The 27,250-nt window shown below is 39.9% G+C and overlaps 1 protein-coding gene across 1 annotated transcript in view; it reads left to right on the forward strand.

Annotated features, from left to right (window-relative positions):
• Positions 1-27,250, forward strand: part of MINDY4 (MINDY lysine 48 deubiquitinase 4) — a 99,300-nt gene that overhangs the window by 38,302 nt on the left and 33,748 nt on the right. Inside the window, exons 7-14 of the mRNA XM_074946388.1 lie at positions 6,213-6,271; positions 6,768-6,877; positions 8,723-8,839; positions 10,528-10,616; positions 18,968-19,069; positions 19,723-19,786; positions 21,467-21,532; positions 21,807-21,874. Coding sequence (XP_074802489.1) covers positions 6,213-6,271; positions 6,768-6,877; positions 8,723-8,839; positions 10,528-10,616; positions 18,968-19,069; positions 19,723-19,786; positions 21,467-21,532; positions 21,807-21,874 — 675 coding nt within the window. The remainder of the gene's footprint in view (positions 1-6,212; positions 6,272-6,767; positions 6,878-8,722; positions 8,840-10,527; positions 10,617-18,967; positions 19,070-19,722; positions 19,787-21,466; positions 21,533-21,806; positions 21,875-27,250) is intronic.

Genomic DNA, 27,250 nt, shown 5'->3' on the forward strand with positions numbered 1-27,250 from the left:
AAGAACTGGTTTCAGATAATGGTAGTCAATTTACTTCCCTGGAGTTTGAAACTTTTCTAGCAGACAGGAACATTTTACACAGAAGGTCATCCCTATATTACCCTCAAGCCAATGGGGAAATCGAACAGTTTAACAGAAGTTTGAAAGAGAGTTTGCAAACGGCTAAACTGGAAGGGCAATTGTGGATACCCTTCACTAATGAGTTGTTGCAAGCATACTGGGCTACACGACATGCCACAATGCAAAGATCACCCACAGAGTTACTGCATGGGAAACAGATGAATACTAAACTGAATATTGCTGGATTGTTAAAGGCACGACCTAATGCCCTAAACGAGGATGATGTGAGAAAAACAGTTGAACAGAACCAAGCAAAATCTAAAGCTTTCACAGACAAGCGGCGGCGTGCTAAGGAACCAAAGTTTGAGTGTGGTTCCTTCGTTAGAATATGAAAACCTGGAATTTTACACAAAGGGGACCATAAATTCACAGCTCCTCTTAAAATCATAGAGAAGAAGGGACCTTACACCTATCGACTTTCTGTTGGGCGGGTATTGAATGCTTCTTATCTTGCACCTGCCTGTGCACCAAGAGGAGATTATGCCAACACCCAGTCTGCATTGGATGATTTCACCGTAGTACCAACACAACAAGACATTGCACTGGAACCGGGGCTTGAGAGACGGCCTGTCAGACCCAGGCGACCACCTGTCTGGACTAGAGACTATGTTATGTAGTATCTACAGTGTTTTCAGTGTAATATTTCTGCCAACAGTATAGTTTCAAATTTGTTCTTGTGGTTAGAACAATAATGTTTATTTTAATTGGGAGAGTTTCTTAAGAGAGGAGGGAATGTGCTGTTTAGATGCTGCTTGTAATTATTAGAATTGGGAGCACTGGCTGTTGGGAGTCTGAAAGGACAGGAAACAGGAAGGAGGGGGGAGGAGTTGAGAGGCTGGGAGAGAGAACAGAGGGTGCAGCAGCGGCTTGGTAAAGAGGTTTCCACTTTGAAAATAAAGTCCTGTTGAAGCTTGTTAGTACCTTGCCTGGTTGATACAACACTATTGTTACAAATTGTAATTAGTTATCTGCATTAAAACACGTTATTCCAGAAAGCCTGGCATACAGTGCAATCCATATTGCTCAATAGAACTGACCTGTCATCATTATTTACCACTTCTCCAATTTTTGTGTCATCTGAAAACTTTGCCAACAGTTATTTAGTTTTCTTCTAAATCATTGATAACGATATTGCTTTACATTGGATCAAGAACAGATCCCTGTGGTATACCACTAGAAATGCCCCGTTAGATGATGATTCCCCATTTACAATTACTTTTGAGATCTATCAGTTAGCCTGTTTTAATCAATTTAACATGTGCTATGTCGATTTTGTATGGTGCTAATTTTGAATCAGAATTTCATGCTATACTCAATCCGATGACTTTCAGAAGTATATTATGTTAACAGAGTTATCATTGTCACCAAAACTTGCAATTTCATAAAAAAACTATATTGAGTTTATCTGACCAGACTTGTTTTCCATAAAACCATATTGACTGGCATTAATTACGCTGCCACCCTTTAGCTCTTTACTGATTGCATCCTGTATAAGTCTTTCCATGATTTTTCCCAGAATCAGTGTCACTCTCACCAGCCTATATATACATGGGTCATCCCATTTACCTTTTAAAAATATTGGCACAAAATACATTAGTTTTTTCCCAGTCCTCTGGAACATCTTCTAGCCCAATGTAATAATATAATATTGAATATATAATTGTATTGATTACTTAAGAATTTCCAGTTATCCCTTTGAGGGGTGACAGGTTCTTGTCCCAAGATCAGACCCAGTTTTATAAATTTACTAGATAGTTGGGAACCCCAATGTGCACAGTTGCAACACTCACACTATAGGAACTCTTCTATATTTCCAAATATTTTATTAATACTTTTAGCAAGGTCACAAGCACTCTAACTCAATAAGGTAGATAGAGAGACTATAGAATGTACCTCTACACATCCATATACTCACACCATGCCTTGCAGGATGACCTGAAATGTTAGCCATTATCTTCCTCATCATCGTCACCTTCCTCCTCATCACGAGTGGCCATCATTCTGGTTCCTTCCAAGGGCCACATTTCTCTCTCTCTTCTACCCCATCAGGCTGGGATGCGACTTTTATGATATGTTGCACGGACACCACTATATCTAATGCATACTCAGTAAGAGGTTCTCCCCTTTTCCTTATTTGTATTTTCTCATCCTACTAATGCTGAGGTGTCCTTCTTCTATAGGTTAGTATATTGCTACATGCACTACCATGTCAACTCATGATCATACCCATCACCCCTTGCTTAAGCAGACGTTGGGTTATTACTTCTATGTTCCTTGTGGTCGCACTTACTGGAACATTCTACTTCCTACTATTGAGCAAGGTGTCCCTAGTTCCTAAAATCTAAAGGTAACAGTTGATCTATGCCATGGTTTATGGCCTATTTAACAACACTTATGCTAACTTACATTTCATCTAATGTCTTACAGGGTATCTATCGTATGTATGTATATAGCTATCTTCTCACTATATGTTCCATTCTGTGCATCCGATGAAGTGGGCTTTAGCCCATGAAAGCTTATGCTCAAATAAATTTGTTAGTCTCTAAGGTGCCACAAGTCCTCTTGTTCTTTTTAGGTTTCTTGTGTTATAGCTGAATATAACGAAAACAGCTAAATATAATGACGGCAAGGCAGTGAATATAATAAAGGCAAGCTAGCTCTATGGGCTCCAGTCTCCAGTATCTCAAGAATGGAATAAGGGCTGTATACTTCTATTGTACTGTGTGTACAGCAACAGAACAGTATACAACCCTAGGACTGTTTCAGAGCCTGTAGGAATTCTTCTGAATCTCTACGTTATTTCAGAGGCAAGATGTAAGTACCGTGCAAGAGCTGCAGAATGCATTACATTGGCAAGGAAACTATGGTTTTCCAACACAGTTAGTTATTCTGAACTAGCTGGTGACCATTGCTTATTTTATAAGCACGTTTGTTTCTTTGACCTCCAGCATAGGTTAATATAAATAGGAAACCATAGAGGACACATGCCTTATTGTGCAGAGGGAAGAACTTTCTCTGAGTTTGGTTATCCTATGTAAACAACGTTTTCTATGCATGGAGATGAGATAGGAATGTTCAAATATTTGGAGAAAGTACAGTATGGTATATTTATAATACATATTTTCTTCCTGCCTCATTTTTCTGACATGATGGATGACTTCCTCCTTGCAAAGCGCTTTAATTGTATGATTTTACATGCACAATAAATGTTCCTGGAATAGTGGCCATCTGTTGAAGTGGAAATAACAATAAAAGTTCTGATGAAGTTTCAAGTAACTTAAGAAGGGAGCTCACAAATAATCTCCACCTGCAAAAATACCCTTCTGTGCAGGAAAACATCCTACGTGGATCTGTGCTTTTGGTGCTTTCCCCAGTGATATACGCCTTGGAAGTTCTCTGAGATCATCCATTTAGACTTTCTTTCAGTTCTTTCAGTGGTGGGTCTATGTATTTTTTCATTTGCAATTGCTTTCAGGTTGGGGATTTTTTGGGAGAAGAGGAGTTTGGGAGAGGAAAGAGTCAGAATATTAATTTAACCTGTTTCCAGTCCTTTCTATTTCAAAAGGCAGTCAGATACTAAGGTGATTGGGCACGTTATAAGAGCCCAGATGGAAGGATGGTCTTGTAGTTAAGACCATGGATGGAGATCTGGGTTCAATTTCTAGTTCTGCCACACACACCTTGTGTGGCCTTGGGCAAGTCACTTAACTCTTCTGTGTTTTAGTTTCCCATCTATAAAAATAGGGATAATAATACTTCCATACCTTTAGAGTATTTTAAAGAGGATAAATTTATTAATGTTTGTGTGGAGCACAGATACTATGGTTGTAGAGCCCATAAAAACTATATATAGAGAGAGACAGAGATGTAAATGCTGATGCAAGAATGCATGATAGGCTCCTTCTAAAGGGGGATAGAACATGACCAGTAAACCCTATCCTTCCATTTCAGACTGCCATTGGCAGCATTTGGCAGTCATCATCTCCAACAATCCTAGTCTGTAATCTCTGTAATATATCCTGTCACCTTTGTGGCTCAATTCATGATCAAATCTTCGACCTGGGACATGGTGAAGTGCAATGTAATGTAAACGGGGTTGAGTGGCTTATTTTGGTGACACACACACACACTCTTTTAAGTGTAAACAATGCTGAGGTAGATAGGAACAATGACTTGCTCACCAAAAAGTACACCAAATGACACTTTTTGTAACTTTCCTTTATATCCAAACCCTATCTGTATTGTGATCTCAGCTTTCAGAGTTACTGTATGTGTAAGACTGGACCCAAAGGGGTTGACCTTGGAAGGAAAAACATTCTTGCTAAGAAGCCAGGTGGAATAGTTGCAATCTCAGAAATAAAAATAAAAAAGCATGTTATTGCTGTAAGCGTGGTTCAGTGACTTCAGTATTCCGTTGAAACACATTCTGTGCGTAAACATTGATTTTATTGGGACCCTCCATCTGATCAGTAAGTATGAAAATATTAGCAAGTAACGCAGAAAAAAATAAACTGAAAAGAATGATGGAAACCAATATTAGTAAGATCTGTTAGAATGTACTGTAATTTACTTGCAATGGTTAGTCCGCTGGTGTGCTGAGACCGTTGTCCATCATGCTGACCAATACTGTTTCATTGTTTCCTTGTGCTCCCCTGTCCTTCTGCATCCATCTGAGGTCTCTCATCTTATCCTTTGATTGTAATCTCACTGGGACAGGGTCTGTGCTTTTGTTCTGTTTCTATAGAGCACCCAGCACAGTGGGGTTCTGGTCCATGATTATCACTTCTAATGCATAATAAATACCACCACTACTACTAACTGTATTTTAAAATACACTGTAGTAAAAAGTACTGCTATTTTCCACTGTAGCTCAGAATCTTTTAGTATGTTGCTATGCATATTTGCTCTCAACCCACATACTTAGATCTCAGGACTGATCTCATGAACATTAATTATTTTACTTTGACTTACTAGTAATATGGGTGATTCATTTCCTGCTGTAGAGTGTCTGTTTGTTGTGACTCTGTGCGTGCTGCCAGATTTAGTTGAATCAATTCCTTAATGCTTCTATGAAGAAAAACAGCATGGTAGTTCCTACTTTTAAGTTCTAGAAAGGCTTGTAAAGGAAAAAGGTGCCAGAAAGTTATCAGACTGGAAAAGTCCTGAGTGTGGTGTGTATGTGTGTTCTGCTTTCATTCATCTTCTTTCACACAGTGAAAAAAGGAAATTAAGTTAATGGAAAATATGTGATATGGCTGCAACTGTTGCCATAATAATAGTGTGCATAGAAAGAGTGTTTCTGAGGAAATGATTCCATAGAGTTTTTGAAAGGACTGTCATTTGCAACACAGTTTTCCAAACAAAAGATGGATAAAAAATGATTCAGTGTTATTATTTTGAAAAAAAAAATCCTCTTTAACAACGAAGGTAGGAAACTTTTCCTCGGACTGTATTCCCTTTGGTGTGAATTCAGTGGGAGCAACAAGCCTGTGCTACCTCTGAAAATCCGACTGATATTTAGGAGTCTAACTTCATAGCCAAGTTTGAAAAAATTAGCTTTGATCATCATTTACTTATTTCTATAAACGTTTAACTTGTTGATGACACAAATAAGGCCAGTATGTGAGCCAGCACAATTTATATCCCACTGAAATTTTATTTTAAGGATTTAAGTTGGATTTAAGTGGTCCATAGGCCTCATGCAGGAGTGAATTTCACTCCATGGGTCCCAATCCTGCAAGCTGAGTTGTGGGCACCCAAACATTGTACTCATGCAGAGCACCACAGACGTCAGTTGAGACTCCATGAGGTTGTAGAGTCCTGCCCATGCATATGAACTTGCAGGATCTGATCCACAGTGGAGTTACATTTAGTGATACAAATTGATTGCATTATGTTGCAATGTGCAGACTGCTATTCTGGCTTTAGTGATTGTCTATATACTATATAGAATGCCATATACTTCTGTGAAAAATTTGATTCTGCCCTAATAAGGTTTGGTGGTTTATACATTGTTTAACTTAATCTTCTGTATTGCTATTTCATTAAATGTGAACCTTTGGTAATTTGTTCTTTAATTCATTTTAATTTAGAAAGACTCCATCATCCATATCCAATAAAAGTGACCAGATGAAAGATGTCCTAGAACTAGGTATGTCATGTCATGCTTCGCTTTAGTCTATTTCTCATATTTTTCACAGCAAATAAAACTTAACAGCAATGTGCATAATGGTCTGTTTTTGATCAAGTCTTAGTTGATTCAGGGTACAGACAGTTGTGTTTTAATTTCCTAGATAAGATTGTGTGCTCGCTTCAATCCCAGTTTAACTTTTAGATGCCAGGCCAAAAAAGTGCAACTAGCACTTAGGAAATTTAAACAAACAAATAAACCGCTTTCATTTAATTGTCCTTTGAACAAATTTAATACTAAATTATTGGGGCATAAGAAACAGTGGCTCTCATGATCTAATTTGTATCATCACTTTTCAGCGTGGAACCGTACTTGTAACTTTTTAAAGATCAGAGGTATTAAAGTTGCATCTGTCATTATGATCAACCACTAGCAGTGGGTTACCTGGCGGTATTGGAGGGCAGAATTTGGTTTACCAGACAACATTCTGCATATTACAAGGTTTCTTCTCTTTCAGTTGATTTCGATGATGAAGCAACCATTGGGGAAGTTAGTAGGATCCCAGAACTTTCAACGCTGTATACACTTGAAATAGTATCAAAGGCAATTGATATTTCCCTAGCAAAAGTAAGACACATGTATGATGATAAACACAAAATGATGCATTAAAACCTGTTATTTTTATTGAGTAAGCCAAAGCTGCAATAGGTTTTGTTTTTTACATTTAAAGCATCTGAGATTCATAATCCAATAAATCCTAATAATCATTAAAATTGTATTTTTACATTCCTTTGTTAATGGTTCCAGTCAATTGTGCTTCTTTGACGTGTTCTAATTTTTAATCAGTTATTTCAAAAGTGGTATTTTAAGGGGCGGGGGGTTAGAATGAGGAAGGAGGACTACTGGGGTCTCTTATTGATATTCCACTGACTTCTATGTGACCTTGGGCAACTCACACTCCTCCATCCTTCATTTTATGTATTTGTAAAATGGTAATAATTGTATTTTCCTTCCTCACAGTTATATTGTAAGGCTTCATCCATCAGTTATTTTTTGTAGAGTGCTTCAAGATCCTTGGATGAAGTGCACTATACAGGTGCAATGTATTGTTATTATTTCATAGAATATGTTTGCAGCTGAGAAACCTCACAAACAAGTACAAAATAAGAATTTTTTTTCCCCATTTCACTTGGGGCCTAATCCAATGTCACTGAAGTCAGTGGAAAGACTCCCAATTGATTGACTTCAGTTCAAGATAAATCAGGCCCTTGGTGTGTTGGTATTGTATGTTTATGAGTGGAAAAATGTAGACTTGCTCATTAGCACACCTGGGTTATCACTAGTTGCAGACAAACTGGTTTGAATAAAATAAGAGTTATTCTGTACCTTCCTCTCTCTTTCTAGCAGAAACAAATTTACGTGTTTACCTATCCTCCAAACCAAACCTTTCATGAGGTTTAGAGTAATTTGATTAATTTTATTCCCTAGTGCTCCCTCCATTTTCTCATGCATCTTTATCTCTTTTATTTTGGGCAGAAGCAGAAGTATCTAAAAACCATGTGAAGGGCTATTCTTATAGTACTGTACTTCCCACTCAGCCAGAGCTAAAAAGCACTACAAATCTCATGAGAACGATTCCCAACCTGATTTCTAGACCAAAGCAGTCTGAATAAGTATCCAAACACTGAAGGAGTCTGATTCTTACTTACATCCATTTATACTAGCATAAAGAAAAGGAGTACTTGTGGCACCTTAGAGACTAGCCAATTTATTTGAGCATAAGCTTTCGTGAGCTACAGCTCACTTCATCGGATGCATTCATTCATTGACTTCAGTGAAGCTGCTCCAGATTGGGGTCAACAGTCCAAATTTGGTTGGGGCTAGTATCTGAATTTGACAGTTTGTTACATGTCCCAAGACAAGTGTTATTCAAAACTTTGAACAACATCGGTCTCAGACCACCACCTTTGGTAGGTGAAACAGATTGTCTATTCTACATAATGTGCCAGCTAAGGTACTTCTTTCACAGCTTATATTTTATCCCATTGGATGATATCCTTTATTGGGGTGTGGGAAATTGAAAACTCTTCAATAGAAGACCATAGCGATAATCTTTTTTTTTAACCAGTAGTACATATTATTCCTCTCGTAGTTAAGTTTGAGGCTGTCTTCTGTGAACTTTTCAAGAAGCACCGTTTATCCAATGATCTACAGAAAAAAGCTCATAATGCTGAGCAACACATAGCATTATGTGTTGAAGGAACATTGCAGGAAAAGGAAAAAATGACTCCTTTTCAGTGGAATTGCCCTGCTATTTACAGTATTTATAAAACAAAAATTAAAAGGGTGGTTATATAGAGTTAGTAATTATCCTGCCACATGCCTCTGTTCTTATAAATTATGGAAAGAAAATATACCTATTGGATTTGTTTTTAAAATGAGAGCTTTTTTCCCTTTTTCTTTTTTTTGTAGGAAATAAAAAATCTTTTGTTTGGCTCAAGCCTTTGTTGCTTCAGTGAAGAATGGAAAATACAGAACTTTACATTTAATAGTATACCACAGCTAAAATACGGCATCGTGCAAAAAAAGGTACAGTAAATGACTTCCTTAAAAGCTCAATGATCTTTACCTTTAACCTAAAGTTTCCAGAAGTTGTGTGTTACCTTAATAAAAGAAGCCATCCTTCATTAAAAGGTATTCCTTTTTCTTTTTCATCACTGGTTAATGAATGGAATTTTACTTCAGAAATCTTCAAAATAGCTAAATCTTGTAAGGAAAGTTGGGCTAGATGGAAAACTTCAGAAGAAAACTCAGGGTGCTCCAGGAAGTATGGGGAATCAGTAGGTGACATTTATTCCTTTAAGTCAATCCTGAACCATTGCTTTAGGAAATACTCTGCTACAAGAGGTGCCATCACCTTGAGGTCTAGAACATCTTTGGCTGTTAAAGTTCCTATGGAGACCAAGAGAAGGAGAGTAAGCCCTGGAATTCTTGTTACATTTGTAAATTTCAAATGGATACTGTATTTTTCTCTTCACTTTCTAACTTGACTTCACTTAACTGGTTGTATAGTGATGCTTTACAGTGTTAGTTTCTCTGTTTCACTTTAGTTGTTAAACCATAGTAGTTCTGAGTGATATTAAACAATTGCTGTGTTTCATGTAAACTTTTAATATTGGGAGCTTTCCTTGACAGACTGAAATAAACCCTGCTGTTTTCCGCAAGTCAGTTTTCCAAAGATTCACTCATTAGTTATTTAAATGATTTATTGAGAGAGTGAAGAAAAAGTTAAGTTTCTCTGCTGGATATTTGTTCTGGATTAAATGCATTTATTATCTATTATTTATATTGTGGTAGCACCTAGGGGCCTCATTTGGGGCATGAGGCCCCATTGTGCATGGCGTTGCACATACCAATAATAAGCAACAAAATGAAGTTGCTAACTAGATAAAAATTGCATAACTGGATACAGTTTAAAATGTGAGCTTGTGATGGGCCATGCCTCTCTAGGACTTTGGCAGAAGAGTAGATAGAAGCCTTTTATATTCTTTAAACAGTGTTGTGGCTGACCTGTTTTTGATAATGGTCTAATATGGCAGATCACATTAATGCACAAGGTTATAAAGGGTTGGCTCATATATTTAAGTATGAACCTGGACTTGAGAACAGTAACATATGCAGAGAGAGGGGCTTTTCATCTTCCCATGACAGTGTCTGAATCAAGCCCATTTAGCACACAACTTCTCTCTCTCCCTGTTACTCTCTGTGGGTGAAATTCTTCCCTGTGTAGAGGGCCCACACCAGACATATGCACCACTGAAACCCTATTTTGAGAGTTTGTATGGGATTTAATTCATGAATTGATGGTGGGGGGGGGGAGGGCGGGGGCTCTGCCTAAGGGTTAATTTCACCCAGTAGGAATATAGACCTTCGGGTTTTTTTTCATCTTCAGACAAGGTGCATGTTCAAGGGGCATTAGGAGGAATATTTTTGCCTGATGGTGGAGTAGATAAAACTCCTGTCCTTGGCTTCATAGATGTCTGTACGGTATGTTCTAGGGACTTTCAGACAAAACACAGAGGAAACAGAACCTCAATTAGTAATGCTGACTTGTCAGTGGCTTCAAAAAGCAGCAAAATGCTGCAAATTCAATAAGCAAAACAGATAGATCAAAGGATGGCTTTAAACTTGAATGAAAACACAGGGGTTGTGAAAAGTTCTCACCAGCATCAAACAGTGCTAGTTGTTTTGTTCATCCAGTGTATTATTCGCTTTAGGGAGGCCCATGTGGAGTATTGGCCGCAGTTCAAGCCTGTGTCCTGCAACAACTTCTCTTTGGAGACAGTAACAGAAATAGCGATGTGCGGTGAGTCAACAGCTGACACCAGAAATATTTTCCATTCTAAATTAAACTAAAACTTTATCTTAGTGTGGCCAGAAAAAAGCTTTTCTGAGCTTGGCCCTCTTGCCCTTGCATTTGTATCCAGAAGAGAGAAAGTGCCAACTGCTTTACTTGTTCTTCTTGAGGCTAATAGAAGTTGCCTTTAAACAGTGGATTTTAAAGGCTAGCTTTTCATTAACATACTAGTTTTTTGTGATTAACCAAGAACCATTCTAAAAAAAGAAACCCTGAATTATGGCCAGCATCAGTTACTGAACCTGCGGAGTCCCATGGTGAAGCAATGATTTCAAAGAGAATGCAATCATGTATTGTAAGACCATGCTATGCATGGAGTCTTTCATGGCAATATAAAATCCCAATGAACTTGCAAAAAGTTAGTCATACCAGCTCTTTTCCTTGCTAATTTTACACAGCTAAAGTCCCTAATGGGGTTTAAAAACTGTGTATGTCTTTTAATTACTTTACAGAAAAGTTACAGGATATTCATAGCATCAAGGGAAAATTACTTGCTACGTTCTAAAAAACTCAGTGAACACAGCATTTCTGTCTGTGCTAAAGAGACAAATCTTATTCACTGTGGGATTTTATCCTAGTGGGATTTTCATAAGCACATGGACACCTAATTCCCATTAATTTCGATGGGATTTCTGCACCTAGACACTTTTGAAAAGGCTTTAGTGCCTGTCTGCATCTTTAGGTGCCTAAACACCGTTAAAAATAGTCTCTTAGCCCCTTTCTCTACTTGGACAGAAATTCTGGCCCTATTAGGACTTCACTCTGGCCACGTAAATGGGTCTTAAAGTGAGTGTAAGTGTAATTTATTTCCACTTTAAAATTCCCTTTCCTTGCCGGAATTGTGTAAAGGGATGAAGGACTTTTTACATGAGAAAGAGAATCTGCACCAATATATGCAGATTCTTGTGGAAACTATGTGATATCTGTTAAGATTTTCTGCAGTGATTCTTGATGAGCTAATATACAATTTTGAGTGTTTCAAAGGCCAAAATTATGATCTGACATAAAATGGGAGAGAATTAGCAGTTAAATTGTTCTGTGAACAATTCTGGATGTCCACTCCTAAGTCTCAGGGGGTATGTCCTCAAAGTGAAACAGTGATTGCACATGTCTCTAATTGCTGGAGACCTGGGTTCAAATTATATGTTAGTCTAAAATTAAAAATCTATTTTTGGATCTTATTTTATTCCTCATCTGTCCTAAAGACACCATTAGTGCATAGATGGGTATAAGTCAGCACTGCTAGCCAACTAATCTCAACATAGGCCCAAAATGAAAATACCAGAGGCCAAATTCTGCCCATTGTCACACTGGTGTAAATCTGCAAATCAATTATTAGTTCCTCACCTTCACTCCCACAGCTGTGAAGGAAAAAAAAGTTGAGGTTTGGGAGCTACCTCATTGTATTTTATATGCTCTCGAAAACAGGCTGAGCCTTATACGTTGGATGGGACTAAAATTCTCTCTCTCTCTCTCTCTCTCTCTCTCTTTTTCTCAACTAAACAAAAAAATGTTGAACATGCAAAAATTACATTGATACATCCCCAAATGTCAAATGACGTTTGTGATCCCTATCCTATTATATTTAGATTCTTATTCTGCACTCTCCTCCACAGCATCAGCTCAAAAAGAGCTCCACAGGAATCAGCATTTAGCAGATAATGGTTCAGACCCATCATTCTTGAGTAGATAGTAACATAACAGTAATATCTAGAACTTTAGAGGTCATCGCCCTTTAGAATATTGCCAGCACGAGAAGCCCCACACTTGCTAATCTGTCTGTTGTACTATACCTGGCATTGTACTTGGATATGATCGAGGTATATAAAATCATGAGTGGTGCGGAGAAAGTGAATAAGGAAAAGTTATTTACTTGTTCCCACAGTATAAGAACTAGGGGCCACCATATGAAATTAATGGGCAGCAGGTTTAAAACAAATAAAAGGAAGTTCTTCTTCACACAGCGCACAGTCAACCTGTGGAACTCCTTGCCTGAGGAGGTTGTGAAGGCTAGGACTGTAAAAGGGTTTAAAAGAGAACTGGATAAATTCATGGAGGTTAAGTCCATTACTGGCTATTAGCCAGGATGGGTAAGGAATGGTGTCCCTAGCCTCTGTTTGTCAGAGGGTGGAGATGGATGGCAGGAGAGAGATCACTTGATCATTACCTGTTAGGTTCACTGCCTCTGGGGCACCTGGCATTGGCCACTGTTGGTACACAGGATACTGGGCTGGATGGATCTTTGGTCTGACCCCGTATGGCCATTCTTATGTTCTTATGTATAATATTTAGGCATCAGATTCAAAGCTGGTGGAGTGCTTGAAAGAAATGTCCATCAGAGGGAAGAATCAGAGATGAGCCTGGTGCTGACCTTTTAAAACATTCTTTTTAACCACAATCTTTGTTTGTTTAACTTCACTTTTCTCAGTAATCTCTTTGTGACACTAGTGCGAAATTAGTGCTCTAATGATATGATATCAGTTAAGGCATTTTAATTGTTTTGTCATTTGAAAATATTACACTTTAATGGAAAATATTATTTTGATTTGTCTTTAGATAGAGGATATTCTGTTTGAATATATATATATATATATATATATATATATATATATATATATATATATATATATATATATATATATTTCAATTTGTCTTTTTCTGATAAAAACAACTTCACTATCTGACAGCTATCTCAAATCCCTAATCTAGGTTACTTAGGCAAACATATACTGTGAATACACACACACACACACACACACACGCAGTATACACGGTAGCCTATTTTAAACTCAGTTGAATAGATTTTTAAATGTAAGCCTCATTTTATTGAGGGATATTGTCAAGCTCTTGGGCACAGCTTCCCTGGTTCATCCTTTCATTAAATGATTTCATAACGGAGAGTGCACCGTGCAAATGTGGGTTTCGAAATAGGCTGTCTGGTAGCTTTACTAGGAAAAAGGGAATTCTAACTGGAGATGATAAGGCAGAGACAGCTATTGCTGGGGTAGCAAATTCTTGTATGTATACATGTATTGTCAGAGGTGGCCTTTGGTTCTAATATTTATGAGGTACCGATTAATATGTCTTTAAGGATATGTGTATGCTGGAGTTGGCAGCGTGATTACAGCACATCTAGCTATACCCAATCTCACTTTGATTTATCTAGTGCAGCTAAAAATAGCAGTGGGTGATGAGGCACCATGGACCCCAGTACAGACTAGGAATACAAATACCCAGGGTACCAGGTAGGCCTGTGCTGAGTCTCATGTCACTGCATCTTCACTGCTTTTTTTTAGCCATGCAACCTAGATTAAAGTTAGCGTGCGTATGCCTGCACGAACTGCATTCACACCTCTGATTACAGTTAGAGACAGTCAGTGTCATAGAAAAAAGAATGTAAAACATTAAAAACAAATAAAGAACCAACTTTCCCAACCTATCCAAACTAAAGTAACCCTGCTTTCAAAGGTAGGGATCCCTGGCACAAGAATCAACCCCATAATCATGAGGAAGCCACCTTACCAGGTGAAAAGGACTGATTCCTCATTGACAGAAAGAATGGGGATGGAAAGACATGAGACACAGTAAACCAAGAGAACCGGGGAGAGGCCCCTAAAACCCTCAGGGATGAGTCTCTTGCAGGGCATGTGATTTGAATCATCCAAGGCAGCCAGTGAATGATTCTGGCAGACCACTTCTGGGAGAGAGTTCCAAACAAACAGGGTGTGAAATCATGTTAGTTCCACAATTTTTGTTATTTTGTTTGTTCATTTTTTCTCAATTCTTCCAGAAGAGCATATCTGTCCGTAGCTCCACCAGCTAGCCTCTCGTTCAGAACAGACTTATTAAAATACACAGTGATCGACCGACCATGTTTTACATTGTGGTACCATGCTCCAGTTTGGACAAGGAGACAGGAAATTTCCTGAATTTTAGAAGGGACTATCTCTGGTTCATCATATTAGAGAATATGAGGGAAATATAACAGAAATCATTTCTTTCTCAATGCAGTGAGAACAAAAATTAGCTTCAATGGAGGGGGAAATTATTAACACATTGCAAATTGATGACATCTGACATATAGGTCAACTAAGAAATCAACTCAGGGGTGGCTCAAGCACTGGCTAAAGGAGCATTAAGAAATATGTAACAGTCTATTGTCTTTCAGATACGACGGTATATTTTTGAAGACAGTTTCTAACCTTTGTCCATATTGTAGGTGTCTGACACCACCATGAGGCTTAAATTCAGTTTTAGAGTTTATTGCGTAGGCATCTCCTTTGGAGTCAGTAAAGGATCATTTTCTGACCATGAGGACCAGGAACCTAATTTCATCTTGGAGGTCAATGGGAAATCTTCCTTCTTTTTCTGGGGCTAAATGTGGCCCAGAACATTTAAGAGGCTTGGGATTCCATGTTTAATGGAAAAATGGAGTCTGATATTTGGTAGTTTACAAAAAGGAGAGCAAGAAAGATTCAGTGGTTAGGATGCTGTCCTTGTTCTTAGGAGATGAGGGTTGAATTCCCAGCTCTTCAGACTTCTTTAGGGAAGTCACAGCCAGATTTTTAATAGTTTTTCGGTGCCTAGTGGGATTTTCAAAAGTGCCTAAGCAGATTAGATACCTAAGTCCATCAATTAAATCAATGGGAATTAGGTGCCAAACCTCCTTAGGCACTTTTGAAAATCCTCCTAGGCATCTACTGCATCTTTGGGCACCTACATACCTTTGAATATCTGGTCTTTCGTTTCACTGTCTCTCAATTCCCCATTTGTAAAATGGGAATAATAGCACTTCCCTAACTTACAGGATGGTTGTGAGGGGCTCAGATATTAGGGTGATGGCAGCCATATAAGTACCTAAGATAGATTTTTTGCTTTAAAGTGGCTTCTCCCAGCCCTGTTTATCTGGAAATTGTTCTCCTCTCCTCGTTTTTCTCATCCTCGTCATTCTAAAAGATTTTATTTTCCCCTATTTTGTGTATGAGAAGGACTGACGAAGTATGCAGAAATTCCCAAAAGAATTCTGGTTAACAGGCAAATGCTTTATCTTTATGGGCAGAAACAAAAAAGGCCTTCAGGCATGTAAAACTTGAATAGCGAGATGGGTTGTTTTATTCATGAGAGAGGCATATTTTTCTTCAGATGTGTCTGCATAGAGTGGAAGCTGATTCTTGACCAGAAAAGGACAGGAGTCTCCATGGTTGAACTGTGTAAATAAACATCTTTTTCTACCGTACCTGCCTTTTCAAGGTGTTGACTGCTTCATATCAAGCACTAGGCTTCAGATTTCTTCTAGCTACATGAATAAAATAATGTATTTTCTTATTGTTCCTTTACCTCCTCCATCCACAGAATATAATTTTGGCACTGCCCACAAATACCTGAACAACTCAGCTAGGCTACAAGAACATGTGAAAAGGCTATGGGCACATTTTTTTTTTAACCTGAGTTCTCTCATCTGTTAGTTCAAATGCCCCATGTCCTCAGAGAGGGAAGAGTTTTCTCACTAAACATATTCCAGGCAGACATAGAACTTAAAAATCTGTTTTTTAATTTCTATTGGTTGATGTTTAGTGTTTTGAATTATTAGATCTTTTTATTCAAGTGCTGCAAATGTTTTTTTAACCTCATTTCTCAGGCTGGCAGTGCTCTAAGACTGATATTGTCTAAAGCTCAAAGAGGGCACCCTTAAAACCAATGGAGAAAGACTCCAAGCTTCCCATTTGGGAGGGTGTATTATCTAGTAGTTAGAGCAAGGGGCTAGGAGTCAGGACCCCTAGGTTCTATTCAGAGGTCTGCCAGTTTCTCAATTTACAACTTTTGGTCCTATAATCAGTTAACCTCTCTGTGCCTCAGTTTAATTAGAATCATAGAATATCAGGGTTGGAAGAGACCTCGGGAGGTCATCTAGTCTAACCCCCTGATCAAAGCAGGACCAACCCCAGCTAAATCATCCCAACCAGAGTTTTGTCAAGCAGGGCCTTAAAAACTTCTAAGGATGTAGATTCCACCACCTCCCTAGGTAACCCATTCCAGTGCTTCACCTCCCTCCTAGTGAAATAGTTTTGTCTAATATCCAACCTAGACCTCCCACACTGCAACTTGAGACCATTGCTCCTTGTTCTGTCATCTGCCACTACTGAGAACAGCTGAGCTCCATCCTCTTTGGAACCCCCCTTCAGGTAGTTGAAGGCTGCTGTCAAATCCTCCCTCACTCTTCTTTTCTGCAGACTAAATAGGACCAGTTCCTATAACTCATGTGCCCCAGCCCCCTAATCATTTGGTTGCCCTCTGCTGGACTCTCTCCAATTTGTCCACATCCTTTCTGTAGTGGGGGGCCCAAAACTGGATGCAATACTCCAGATTTGGCCTCACCAGTGCCGAATAGAGGGGAATAATCACTTCCCTCGATCTCCTGGCAGTGCTCCTACTAATGCAACCCAATATGCCATTAGCCTTCTTGGCAATAAGGGCACATGTTGACTCATATCCATCTTCTCATCCACTGTAATCCCCAGGTCCTTTTCTGCAGAACTGCTGCTTAGCCAGTCGGTCCCCAGCTTGTAGCAGTGCATGAGATTCTTCCGCCCTACGTGCAGGACACTGCACTTGTCCTTGTTGAACCTCATCAGATTTCTTTTAGCCCAATCCTCCAATTTGTCTAGGTCACTCTGGACCCTATCCCTACCCTCCAGCATATCTACCTCTCCCCCCAGCTTAGTGTCATCTGCAAACTTGCTGAGGGTGCAATCCTTCCCATCATCCAGATCATTAATGAAGATGATGAACAAATCCAGCCCCAAGACCGACCCCTGGGGCACTCCACTGATACCGGCTGCCAACTAGACATGGAGCCATTGATCACTACCCGTTGAGCCCAATGATCTAGCCAACTTTCTAGTCCCCTTATAGTGCATTCATCCAGTCCATACTTTTTTAACTTGCTGGCAAGAATACTGTGGGAGACCATATCAAAACCTTTGCTAAAGTCAAGGCATATCTTTCACCGCTTTCCCCATATCCACAGAGCCAGTTATCTCATCATAGAAGGCAATCAGGTTGGTCAGGCATGAATTGCCCTTGGTGAATCCATGTTGACTGTTCCTGATCACCTTCCTCTCCTCCAAGTGCTTCAAAATGGATTCCTTGAGGACGTGCTCCATGATTTTTCAAGGAACTGAGGTGAGGCTGACCGGTCTGTAGTTCCCTGGATTCTCCGTCTTCCCTTTCTTAAAGTTGGGCATTATATTCACCTTTTTCCAGTGGTCCAATTCATCTGTAAAACTGGAATAATATTGCTTACCTATCTCAAGGGGTATTGTGAGACTTAGCAAATAATTTTTATAAAGAGCTTAGAGATCCTTTGGTGAAAGGTGCTGCACAAGGGCAATGTATTTTATTTACAGCACATGACATTGTAAATAAAGTCAATTAGTAGATAAGGGTTTTCAGGCTTAGGCTTCAAGCCAACAAAAGCTAAATAATTCAGAGTTAGGACTGAAATGAAATTTGAAGGCCTTTTTTGACTATAAAGCATATTCAGCATATAAAACAATCATATCATAGAATGTAGAGATGGAAAAGATATATAAAGACACCTGGTCAAACTTCCTGCCAGTGCAAGATTAGTCCCCAAGGGACAGTTACTTGTATTTTGAGATAATTTTAAATGTGCCTACTGATGGAGTTTGTACTGCTCCCCCTAGAAGTTTAATCCATAGCCTATTACTGTAGATCTCACTGTCTAAAAGTATTTCCCACTGTCCAGCCTAAATTGGCTGTCTTGATTTTTGCCGCTTTATTCCTAGTTATAAGCTTTTATATTATGCTAAATAATTCTCTGCCTCATTACTTGACACCCTTTATCATGATCCCTCCACCCAGTCATTGCTTCACCAGGCTCCACATGCTAATGTATGTGAATCTTTCCTCGTAAGTGAATCGTAAAAAAACAGAGACTGCCCTTTAAAGTTAAACCCCCAGAATTAAAGAAGCTAGTGTGTATCATGCATAGTGTACTAGGCATGTTCTAACAGTGCAAAGAGAATGTCCTGTGGGAGGCAACTTTACTCATTGATTTTAGTCATTTAGTCTCAGATTCTCAAAGGTATTTAAGTGCATAACTCCCATTGACTTCAATGGGATTTAGGTGCCTAAATACATTTGAGGATCTGGGCCTTTGTACATACCACACCTGCTGTGAACCTGTGCACACTGAAAGAGGAGATGTTCACCTTTACAGGGCTGCCTCACTAACAGTGTGAATTTTTGCTTGTTTCTCATATATCCAAAAACAACAGGTGTCTGCAGCCTTCAGATGCTCATAGGACCAAATGCCTCACCCTGGCTATTGCAGATATTTTATGGCGTGCGGGGGGCAATGAAAAAGCTGTGGTTGCACTGTAAGTGGGAGGAGCATTTTTAATTATCATGTAAGACTCTCGTGTGTGTCTAAAATGATTGTTTCTGTTTATACTCCTAAGTAGCTATCACTATGTTTGAAGGTCAGTATGTATCCGTTTAGTCTGAAAGGGTTTATTGCTAATGGGCACATGCTGGCTGGAGTTACCTGTCCTAATAGTCAGAGAAATCTCAGGGTGAATTCCTGGCCCCATTCAATGGGACAGTTTTTGATGAGAATTCCTTCCTATTAATCTGGAAGTAGAACTTTCCCAAAGCAGCTCACTGACTATTGTAATTATATTTTTAAATGTTTTCGAACTACAGTGGGTAACTCAGAAGAGACTTTGAATGTCTGTTCTACTTTTGTTATGATATTATTGTTCTTATATTTTGTTGCAATGAAAAAATTCAGTAAGTTCTTTCATCTATACCTTTTTTCTTTCTAGATACAGAAACATGAACTGATCAGTTGCAAACAAATCTAAAGGCAATCAGAGCTCAGATAGAGTAATATTAAAAGCTAAAGGTCTTTTATTTAGCGTCACTTTTTTTTTGTTTAGTCTTCCAATTCATTACAGCCCATGGATTTCTCTTTGTTGTGTTGTTGGTGCTTCTAAAATGAACTGCTGTTTCATTTAATTCTCCTCTTTAGGTCTTCAGGAAGGCAGCAGTTCACTCCAGCAGGAAAATACAAAGCAGATGGAATCTTTGAAACAGTAAGGTTTTATATGTAATCTTCCTGTAATATATTTTGTAACTTCACTTATATAGTGCAGTGGGCCTGATTCTCCCCTGGCTCACCAAGGTTTAACTCTACTGACACCACTGTAATTACTCTAATTTACTTGTCAGAGGAGAATCAAAGAGGAAGTGACATAATTGGCTCCCAAACTACCTCACCCTTCAATGGGAATTGGGCTTTCCAACATCCTCCTTTTTCCTTTCCTTTCATTCCCTCTCCTCTCCCAGGCCCCAAGTAATAGCAGTTTCCCCTCTTGTAGAAGAGATCTGGAAATGGATCCTTCCATAGCTCTTCACAACACTGCCAGAGAAAGAAACCCTGATTTTCCCTTCTTGTCCTTCCTACAATATTCCTTGCCCTTTGTTTTTCTGATTAATAAATAATTAATTGTAAACTAAATTCTTTTCACTTACGCATTTTTTTCCATCTGAAGATGGAATTGTTTTAATAAAGCAATAATGCATTAAGCCTTCCAAATTATACCTCCGTGAATTAGGGAAATATTTTTATCCCCAAAAACTGAGACAGAATGGGAAGAAGAGCTTTCCCACAATCACACACGAAGCCCATGACAAAGCCAGAAATATAACCATCTCTCCTGACCCTGAGTCCCATGATTTGGCCTCAAGACTATTACTCCCCTCAAAATCAAGGGGTGTAAATCAGTGATAAAGAACAGACACTGTTTAAATAATGGACACTGTAGGACTGGAAGGGACCTTGAGAGGTCATCTAGCCTAGTCCCCTGCATTCATGACAGGACTAAGTATTATCTAGACCAGTGGTTCCCAAACTTGTTCTCTGCTTGTACAGGGAGAGCCCCTGGCGGGCCGGGCTGGTTTGTTTACCTGCCGCGTCCGCAGATTTGGCCTATCGCGGCTCCCAGTGGCCGCGGTTCGCTGCTCCAGGCCAATGGGAGCTGCTGGAAGTGGTGCGGGCTGAGGGACATACTGGCTGCTGCTTCCAGCAACTCCCATTGGCCTGGAGCAGTGAACCGTGGCCACTGGGAGCCGCGATCCGCCAAACCTGCGGACGCGGCAGGTAAACAAACCGGCCCAGCCCTGCACAAGCGGTGGAACAAGTTTGGAACCGCTGATCTAGACCATCCCTGACAGGTGTTTGTCTAACCTGCTCTTAAAAATCACCAGTGATTTGGTATTCAGGAGCTGGCTCCAGGAATCGCCCTTCCACCCACAGATCATTCTTAAATTAATAATGAACTTCCATGCAATAAATTTCACATATCAGGAACTAACATTTTAAAAGAGCTCTCAGAATATATGAATTTTATAGCTAAAATAGGATTTAAAGTATGTTATTTTGGGAAGTGTTGTTGTAGCCATCTTGGTCCCAGGACATGAGCAAGGCAAAGTACGTAAGATAATACTTGACCAGATACTACCTCACCAGTGTTGTCTCTCTCATTTTAGTAACATTGCTGAAAAAAGTGAGAGTTGTGAACATCATGGGCTTCAAAATGGATGTGATCCAATTTACACCAGCTGAGGATCTGGCCAAACATACAGATTTTGGTTAAATCTTGATTAAATAATTTGGTTAAATCTTGGTTAAATCTTGATTAAATAATTCAGGCTTGATTTATACCAGCTTATTGTTATCTATTTTAATTGCATTATTTTACATTTTGTTACAGCTGATACTACATAGCATCACAAAATATGAAGATCTGACCATTTTTCTTCAGCAGAATATTCATCAGGTATGATGCATGGAGAGGAAATTAAACTTGTCATTGTTCAGCTTTTATTTTTTCAGTATTTAACGTTTTGTAGAAAACTGTATAAACAACATTTGGGGTATGACACTGATGCGTCCCATGTTTGAAAAAGATGAAGGACCAAATTCAGACCATAATGTAAATGGGAGTGAGTCTTACTGACCTCAATTGGAGGTGCATCTCCTTATGCTAGGGCTGAGAAGCATGTTCAATGAACAAACAAATGTAAACACAGTGGAACTTTTTTTTTTTCCAGTTTGAAACTGGTCCGTTTGGGTGCATTCTTCTTACCCTGTCGGTTATCTTTACAAGATCTATCGACCTGTGAGTATTTTTATATTCCTGTTTCCTAAACTTCAGAGTTGCCTTAGCCATGTGAAAGGTGTAACACAGGCAGGGAGTGGTCACTCTTCTAAACCTTTCTAGTTTCCACAGACAGTCCCTTGGCCCACTAAATAATATTAGTTCAGCATTTTCAGCATTCTAGGTGTTGTTTCTTACAAATACAGGGAATACTGCTGATATTGATTGATTCCTATGTTTGGCTTATCAAAAGCTCAATAAATCAGTAAGAGGCTTTCTGTTAGTTTTAGATCAGGCTCCTAATCTATAGCTGGTGAGTTTTTATGGGTGTCCACTGTGGAAAGTGTTCTAGTAGAAAGATGCTGAGCCCAGTCCTTTGGACCACATGGAGCCTGGTTTGTGTGAGATCTGCAGTGAGGTACAGAATGTCCACACAAGAAATCCAGCCAGCAGGTGACACGTACTGTGCTAATTGGGTTAGTCTACTCCAATGTGTCTCTGCCACATAACAAATACAAACAAAATAACAGACCTTTTTTATTCCGGGCTCTCCAATTCTGGCAGAATTTCTGATAGCCTGAGCAGTTTTACTTCATTTCAGTTTTGGATGGTGATTCCGTTTTATATGGTCAGATGTCACTCAGGAAGCAGTGATCACTAAGTGAGTCAGTTGGTTAGTGTAATAGACATGCTGGCTCTAATTTAGAAGCATTCTTTAAGATAGCCTGTTTTAAATTGAGGGTCACCAGCATGTGGGACAATGGGTGAGATGTTTATTTGCACTTAATAGAGTTCACTGCCATCTGTCTCATGACTAATCAGTAAACTCTATATCACAATGTCAAAGCACACCCTGCAAAAGCCTTTAAGATTCATACCCAAGTGAAAGAGAAGTGTCAATACATGAAGTGAGCTGTAGCTCACGAAAGCTTATGCTCAAATAAATTGGTTAATCTCTAAGGTGCCACAAGTACTCCTTTTCCATCATCCATTGTATACCATCTCTCAACAATAACTCTCATGAAGAAACCATTTGTGTTTACATAAGATTATGCATTAGGGTTATCAAAGTGCTTTGCTGCAGTTAGGATTTTCTTCCTCTCACCCCTATATTGTGTTGAAAACAAATCACAATTTGGAACTGAGTTATATATATAATATATATATATTCAATTGCTAATCCACTGAGTTTTGTTCCAGGGTTCACAGGTTTTTTTAGTTGACTTAACATTAACATTGCACTACATTTCCTTTGCCCTTATGCAGAGCTGACACCCAAGCGGTTGGTTTAATAATAGCAATACAGTATCTGTATTTTATAATATAAGTAGCATTATCTTCATCTTATTGGCTGGGGGACTCAGGCCCAAAGAGATGTGGTGGCTTTTTTTAGGCCACACAGGAATGAGATTTTAAAAGATATTTAGGTGCCAAGTGGGTTTTTCATAGGCATGTAAATGCCTAACTCCCATTGATTTCAGTCCATGAATCAGCCATTAACTAGTACCTATTTCTTAAAGATACAAGCAGTGAGGTTATAGCTCCTGTTATTTTTGAAATCCTAACAGAAGGATTATGCCGTGTCTACTTATCTGTAATTGATTTCAGTTGGAGTTAGGTGCCTAGACACTTTTGAAAAATCCCACTTGGCACTGATCTGCATTTTCAGGTGTCTAAATATCTTTATAAATCTGATCCACAGTTGCAGTGCTGGTACAAAACCCAGCTCTCTTAAAAGCCAGATCTAGCACCATGCCACTGGATGATTGTCAGAAACTGTGCTGCTTTCCTGGCCCTGAGTGAGGTAAATAGGACCCAAACCGATCCTTTGTTTACAAGAAACAGGAATTTATCACTAAAGACAGTGAAATGTGTACTCAAACCTCTGCACAGCCTTTAAATAGAAAACTAAACCTTCTTATGTATATTTCAATGACAGATGAGTGGAGATGTCATAATCATCAGTTAGGATTTGAAAAATAACAGGAGATATGACCTTACTACTCATATCATTCAGAAATATGTGCCATTTCGTGGCCCGTACACAGATGTAGTGAGTGGTTGTTATTTACACAACTGACATAGTTTTGGGTGAGAATTCAAAGGCCAGGGAGAACTGTTATATTCAGGGCCATCCCTAGGGGGGTGTGGGGCCTGGGACAAATCAGCCTGTATGGGACCCCTTGGGGCAGGGGATGCACTGGCTCTCCCCCGGGGGCGCTAGATGGGGCAAGGGGCACGCTGGTGGGGGCAATGGGGCTGCAGCTGCTCCATGGGGCGTGGGCCACGGAGGCTTATCTGGCGCAAAGTGGTCGGGTGTGCCTGTCCGCTGGATGACAGTGCTGCCTCCTGCCCAGCCTGGGCTGGGATCCCCACACTCTCTGGCCTCCGCATTCGAATAATGGCGGGACCAGGGTGGGCATGCGGGGCAGGGGAGCTGCGTGCGCAGCACCCATCTGCCAGAGCTACCCCGGTCCCGGCAGGGGCCCAAGAGTCCAGAGAGCAGGCAGGGGCCATGTGATCTGTGCGCTGGTGCCATGGGGGAGCCCAGCTGTCTGGAGGGAGGTAGGGCCAGACACACCACGCTGTCTCCTGCTCACTGGCTGCCTCTGCCTGATCTTCTCACTGCTCAAGGCAGACAGCTATTGTCTTCACCCCGTCTGACACCGTGATGTCGAAGTGCGGGGCCCCCCAAAGAGCGGGGCCCAGAGCGGTTGCCCTGGGGACAGCTCTGGTTATACTTAAAGGGATCAAATGCAGCAGTAGAGCTGATCGGGAATTTTCTGTTACAATATTTTTTTCCACAGAAAATGAATTTCCACAAAATCAAAACTTTCCATGCAAAAATTTCAGTTTTGCCAACATTTTTCAATTGTGCATTGAGAAAATCAAAACAAAATATTTTGTTTCAGCTCATGTCAGCCCAAATCAAAATATTTTGGTTCCTCTAACTGAATTCAAATATTTCATTTCAGGTCAGTTTGCTATTAAACTGTGTCTGAGTGGTCACAATGCCTCATGGAAGGTGTAGTTTGGGTGCCTCATTCCACACTTCTCTATAGGCTACAGTCCTTGGCTGGACTACTGATCTCCGAGACTGCACTACAGTCTCTCCTCTGGTTGAACCGATGCAAGAGCCCAGCCCATGGTAGAGAATGGGGGCACAGGGCATTCGAACTACAACTCTCATGAGGCTCTGCTCAGCTCAGAGACACATAGGTGAGTGTCAAACCAAATTAAATAAAATGTTTGAATTCGGTTCATAAAATCACTCAGAAATAAAAAATTTTGGAACTTTCTGTTCCACCAAAAATTTCAAAGTTTTGACTTTTCACCACAATTCAGGATGAAAACAAATTACGGAATTTCCTGCAGGACAGAAATTCCAATTTTTGACCAGCTCTATCCAGCAGTCATTGTAAATCAGTAAGATCATGGGCATTTTTTAAATAGATCTACACAAGTCACAAAGGTGAAGGGTTGCGCTTTCATGCTGCTCTCTGTATTTTGCTTATGATTTCTTCATACAGCATGCTCACATAACCCTCAGCTGCAGAACTGATAACAAATGGAAAGAGGCAAGAGAGAATTCCTAAGTGAGTTCCTCATGATTTGTTGTTGCCTCTGGTTTGGGAAGCAATGCTAGTTGCTAACGATTGTAACTGCATTTTTACTGCTAGTGGTGAAAAAATCAGAAATAATTGCAGTCTTACATTAGACGCTGTCACATCTCTTCAGACTTCCTCCTCAAACATCTTACTCATCCAGGCAATGTTAGGCACACTCTGTTGCTCTATTAGGACCTTTCTGGCACTGATCCATCCATTCAGAAGCCTACTTTAAAGTCCTGCATCCCACCAGAATGGTCCTGCGGTGAGCCCCCATTGTAGCAACATAAAATCTTCTTGGCCTCTCTCCCTCCTCTGTTATACATGAGACCATCAGTTCTATAACCTATTGCCAAACCGAGCCCCAATTGACCAATTGAATATGTTATCTCAGATCCCTGTATGCAAGCACAGTGCATTACCACTTTGAAGCTAGCTTGTCATCCCCTCAAGACTAAATATAATATTGGCTACATCACACACACCGTCAGTGTATTACTCACAAACTTCAGGAACTTATTTGGCCAGTGTGGACCATGGGCATTTCACTGCTTAATAGTAGCTCATTGCAACTAGATTTGTGCACACAGCAGTGCTTATTTGAACCTTTTAACTTTTTAAAAAGTGCTTCTTGTGAATGAAGAAAATAGTCATTTGATCTCTGAAAAACCACCAAAAAGTTAGGGGTCAAGAGGAGGCTGTGTAGGTCATTTAAGGTGACTTATTATAAACCCAGCAAAATGTGAGTCAACCTGTATCTCCTTATTGCGATCCCCAATCTCTAGTAATTGCATCTTTGTAGTCTTTTCTCTTCCACAAATGTGTCCAGCTCCTTCTTGAATTGACTTACGCAGTTCTTCTTCAAGTGCTCACACATGTCCATTCTGCTGTATGTGTGTGTTAGCCTCGTGCACAGTTGTCTGAGAACTTTTTCCCTCAGTGGTACCCATCAGGTCAGCTCAAGCTCCCTCTATTGCCTTACGCAGCTGTGCACTGGTATAAGAGGATGGAGCTGCCCACTGATTCCTTCAGTTCCTTCTTACTGCCAGCGATGGTTGTTGGAGTGATCTTAGACTACTTATCACAAGTGTTTCCCTCACTCCTTTGTGTTAGGAATTAGTTAGTTAAGATAAGTTAGTTTTAGCTAGTTTTTTTACTGATAGATTTAGTCTTAGGTCTTTTGGATTACATTTTTCATTCTTTAGTACAGGGCTGGGTGCCAAAACGATGCCATGTGCACCAGGGTATACGTCCTGCCACACTTGTGCTAAATCCGTGCCAGGCAGTGACCCATGCCTGGTGTTTGGGAAAATCCCACACCAGCGACAGATGTCACATCTACAAATGGTTTGAACCTCACTCAAAGGACAGAGTGGTCAGGCTCAAGGGTCTACTCTGAGAGGCAGCACTTCAGGCACCACTGGACTCATTTCACACAGAGAGAGCGCCGAGTACATCAGCCTCGGTGTGGAGCATGCCAGAGATGTCTGTGGTTCCTTGGTCCCTCTTGTTGGTACCAAAGGAAAGGCTTAGACCTTCCTCAGGCGTGGTACCACATTTGATTGTGTCAGTGCCTAAGCCTAGCAAAGGCAGAGACTCTAGCCTAGGAAACACGGTGGGAAAAGCCTTTTGCTTGAGCAATCTGCAGCTAAAACGAAGAGATCGCTGGCTCTGGAGCAATATATTCACTGATATGTGTGATAAATTATTAAATATAAAATAACCACAAAAATGACATTCATGCTACTCCACTTGTTAACTCTCTCAATTCAGGGCTTGCCTACACTAC

Source organism: Natator depressus, chromosome 2, assembly GCF_965152275.1.
Source record: "Natator depressus isolate rNatDep1 chromosome 2, rNatDep2.hap1, whole genome shotgun sequence".
Classification (NCBI taxonomy): domain Eukaryota; kingdom Metazoa; phylum Chordata; order Testudines; family Cheloniidae; genus Natator; species Natator depressus.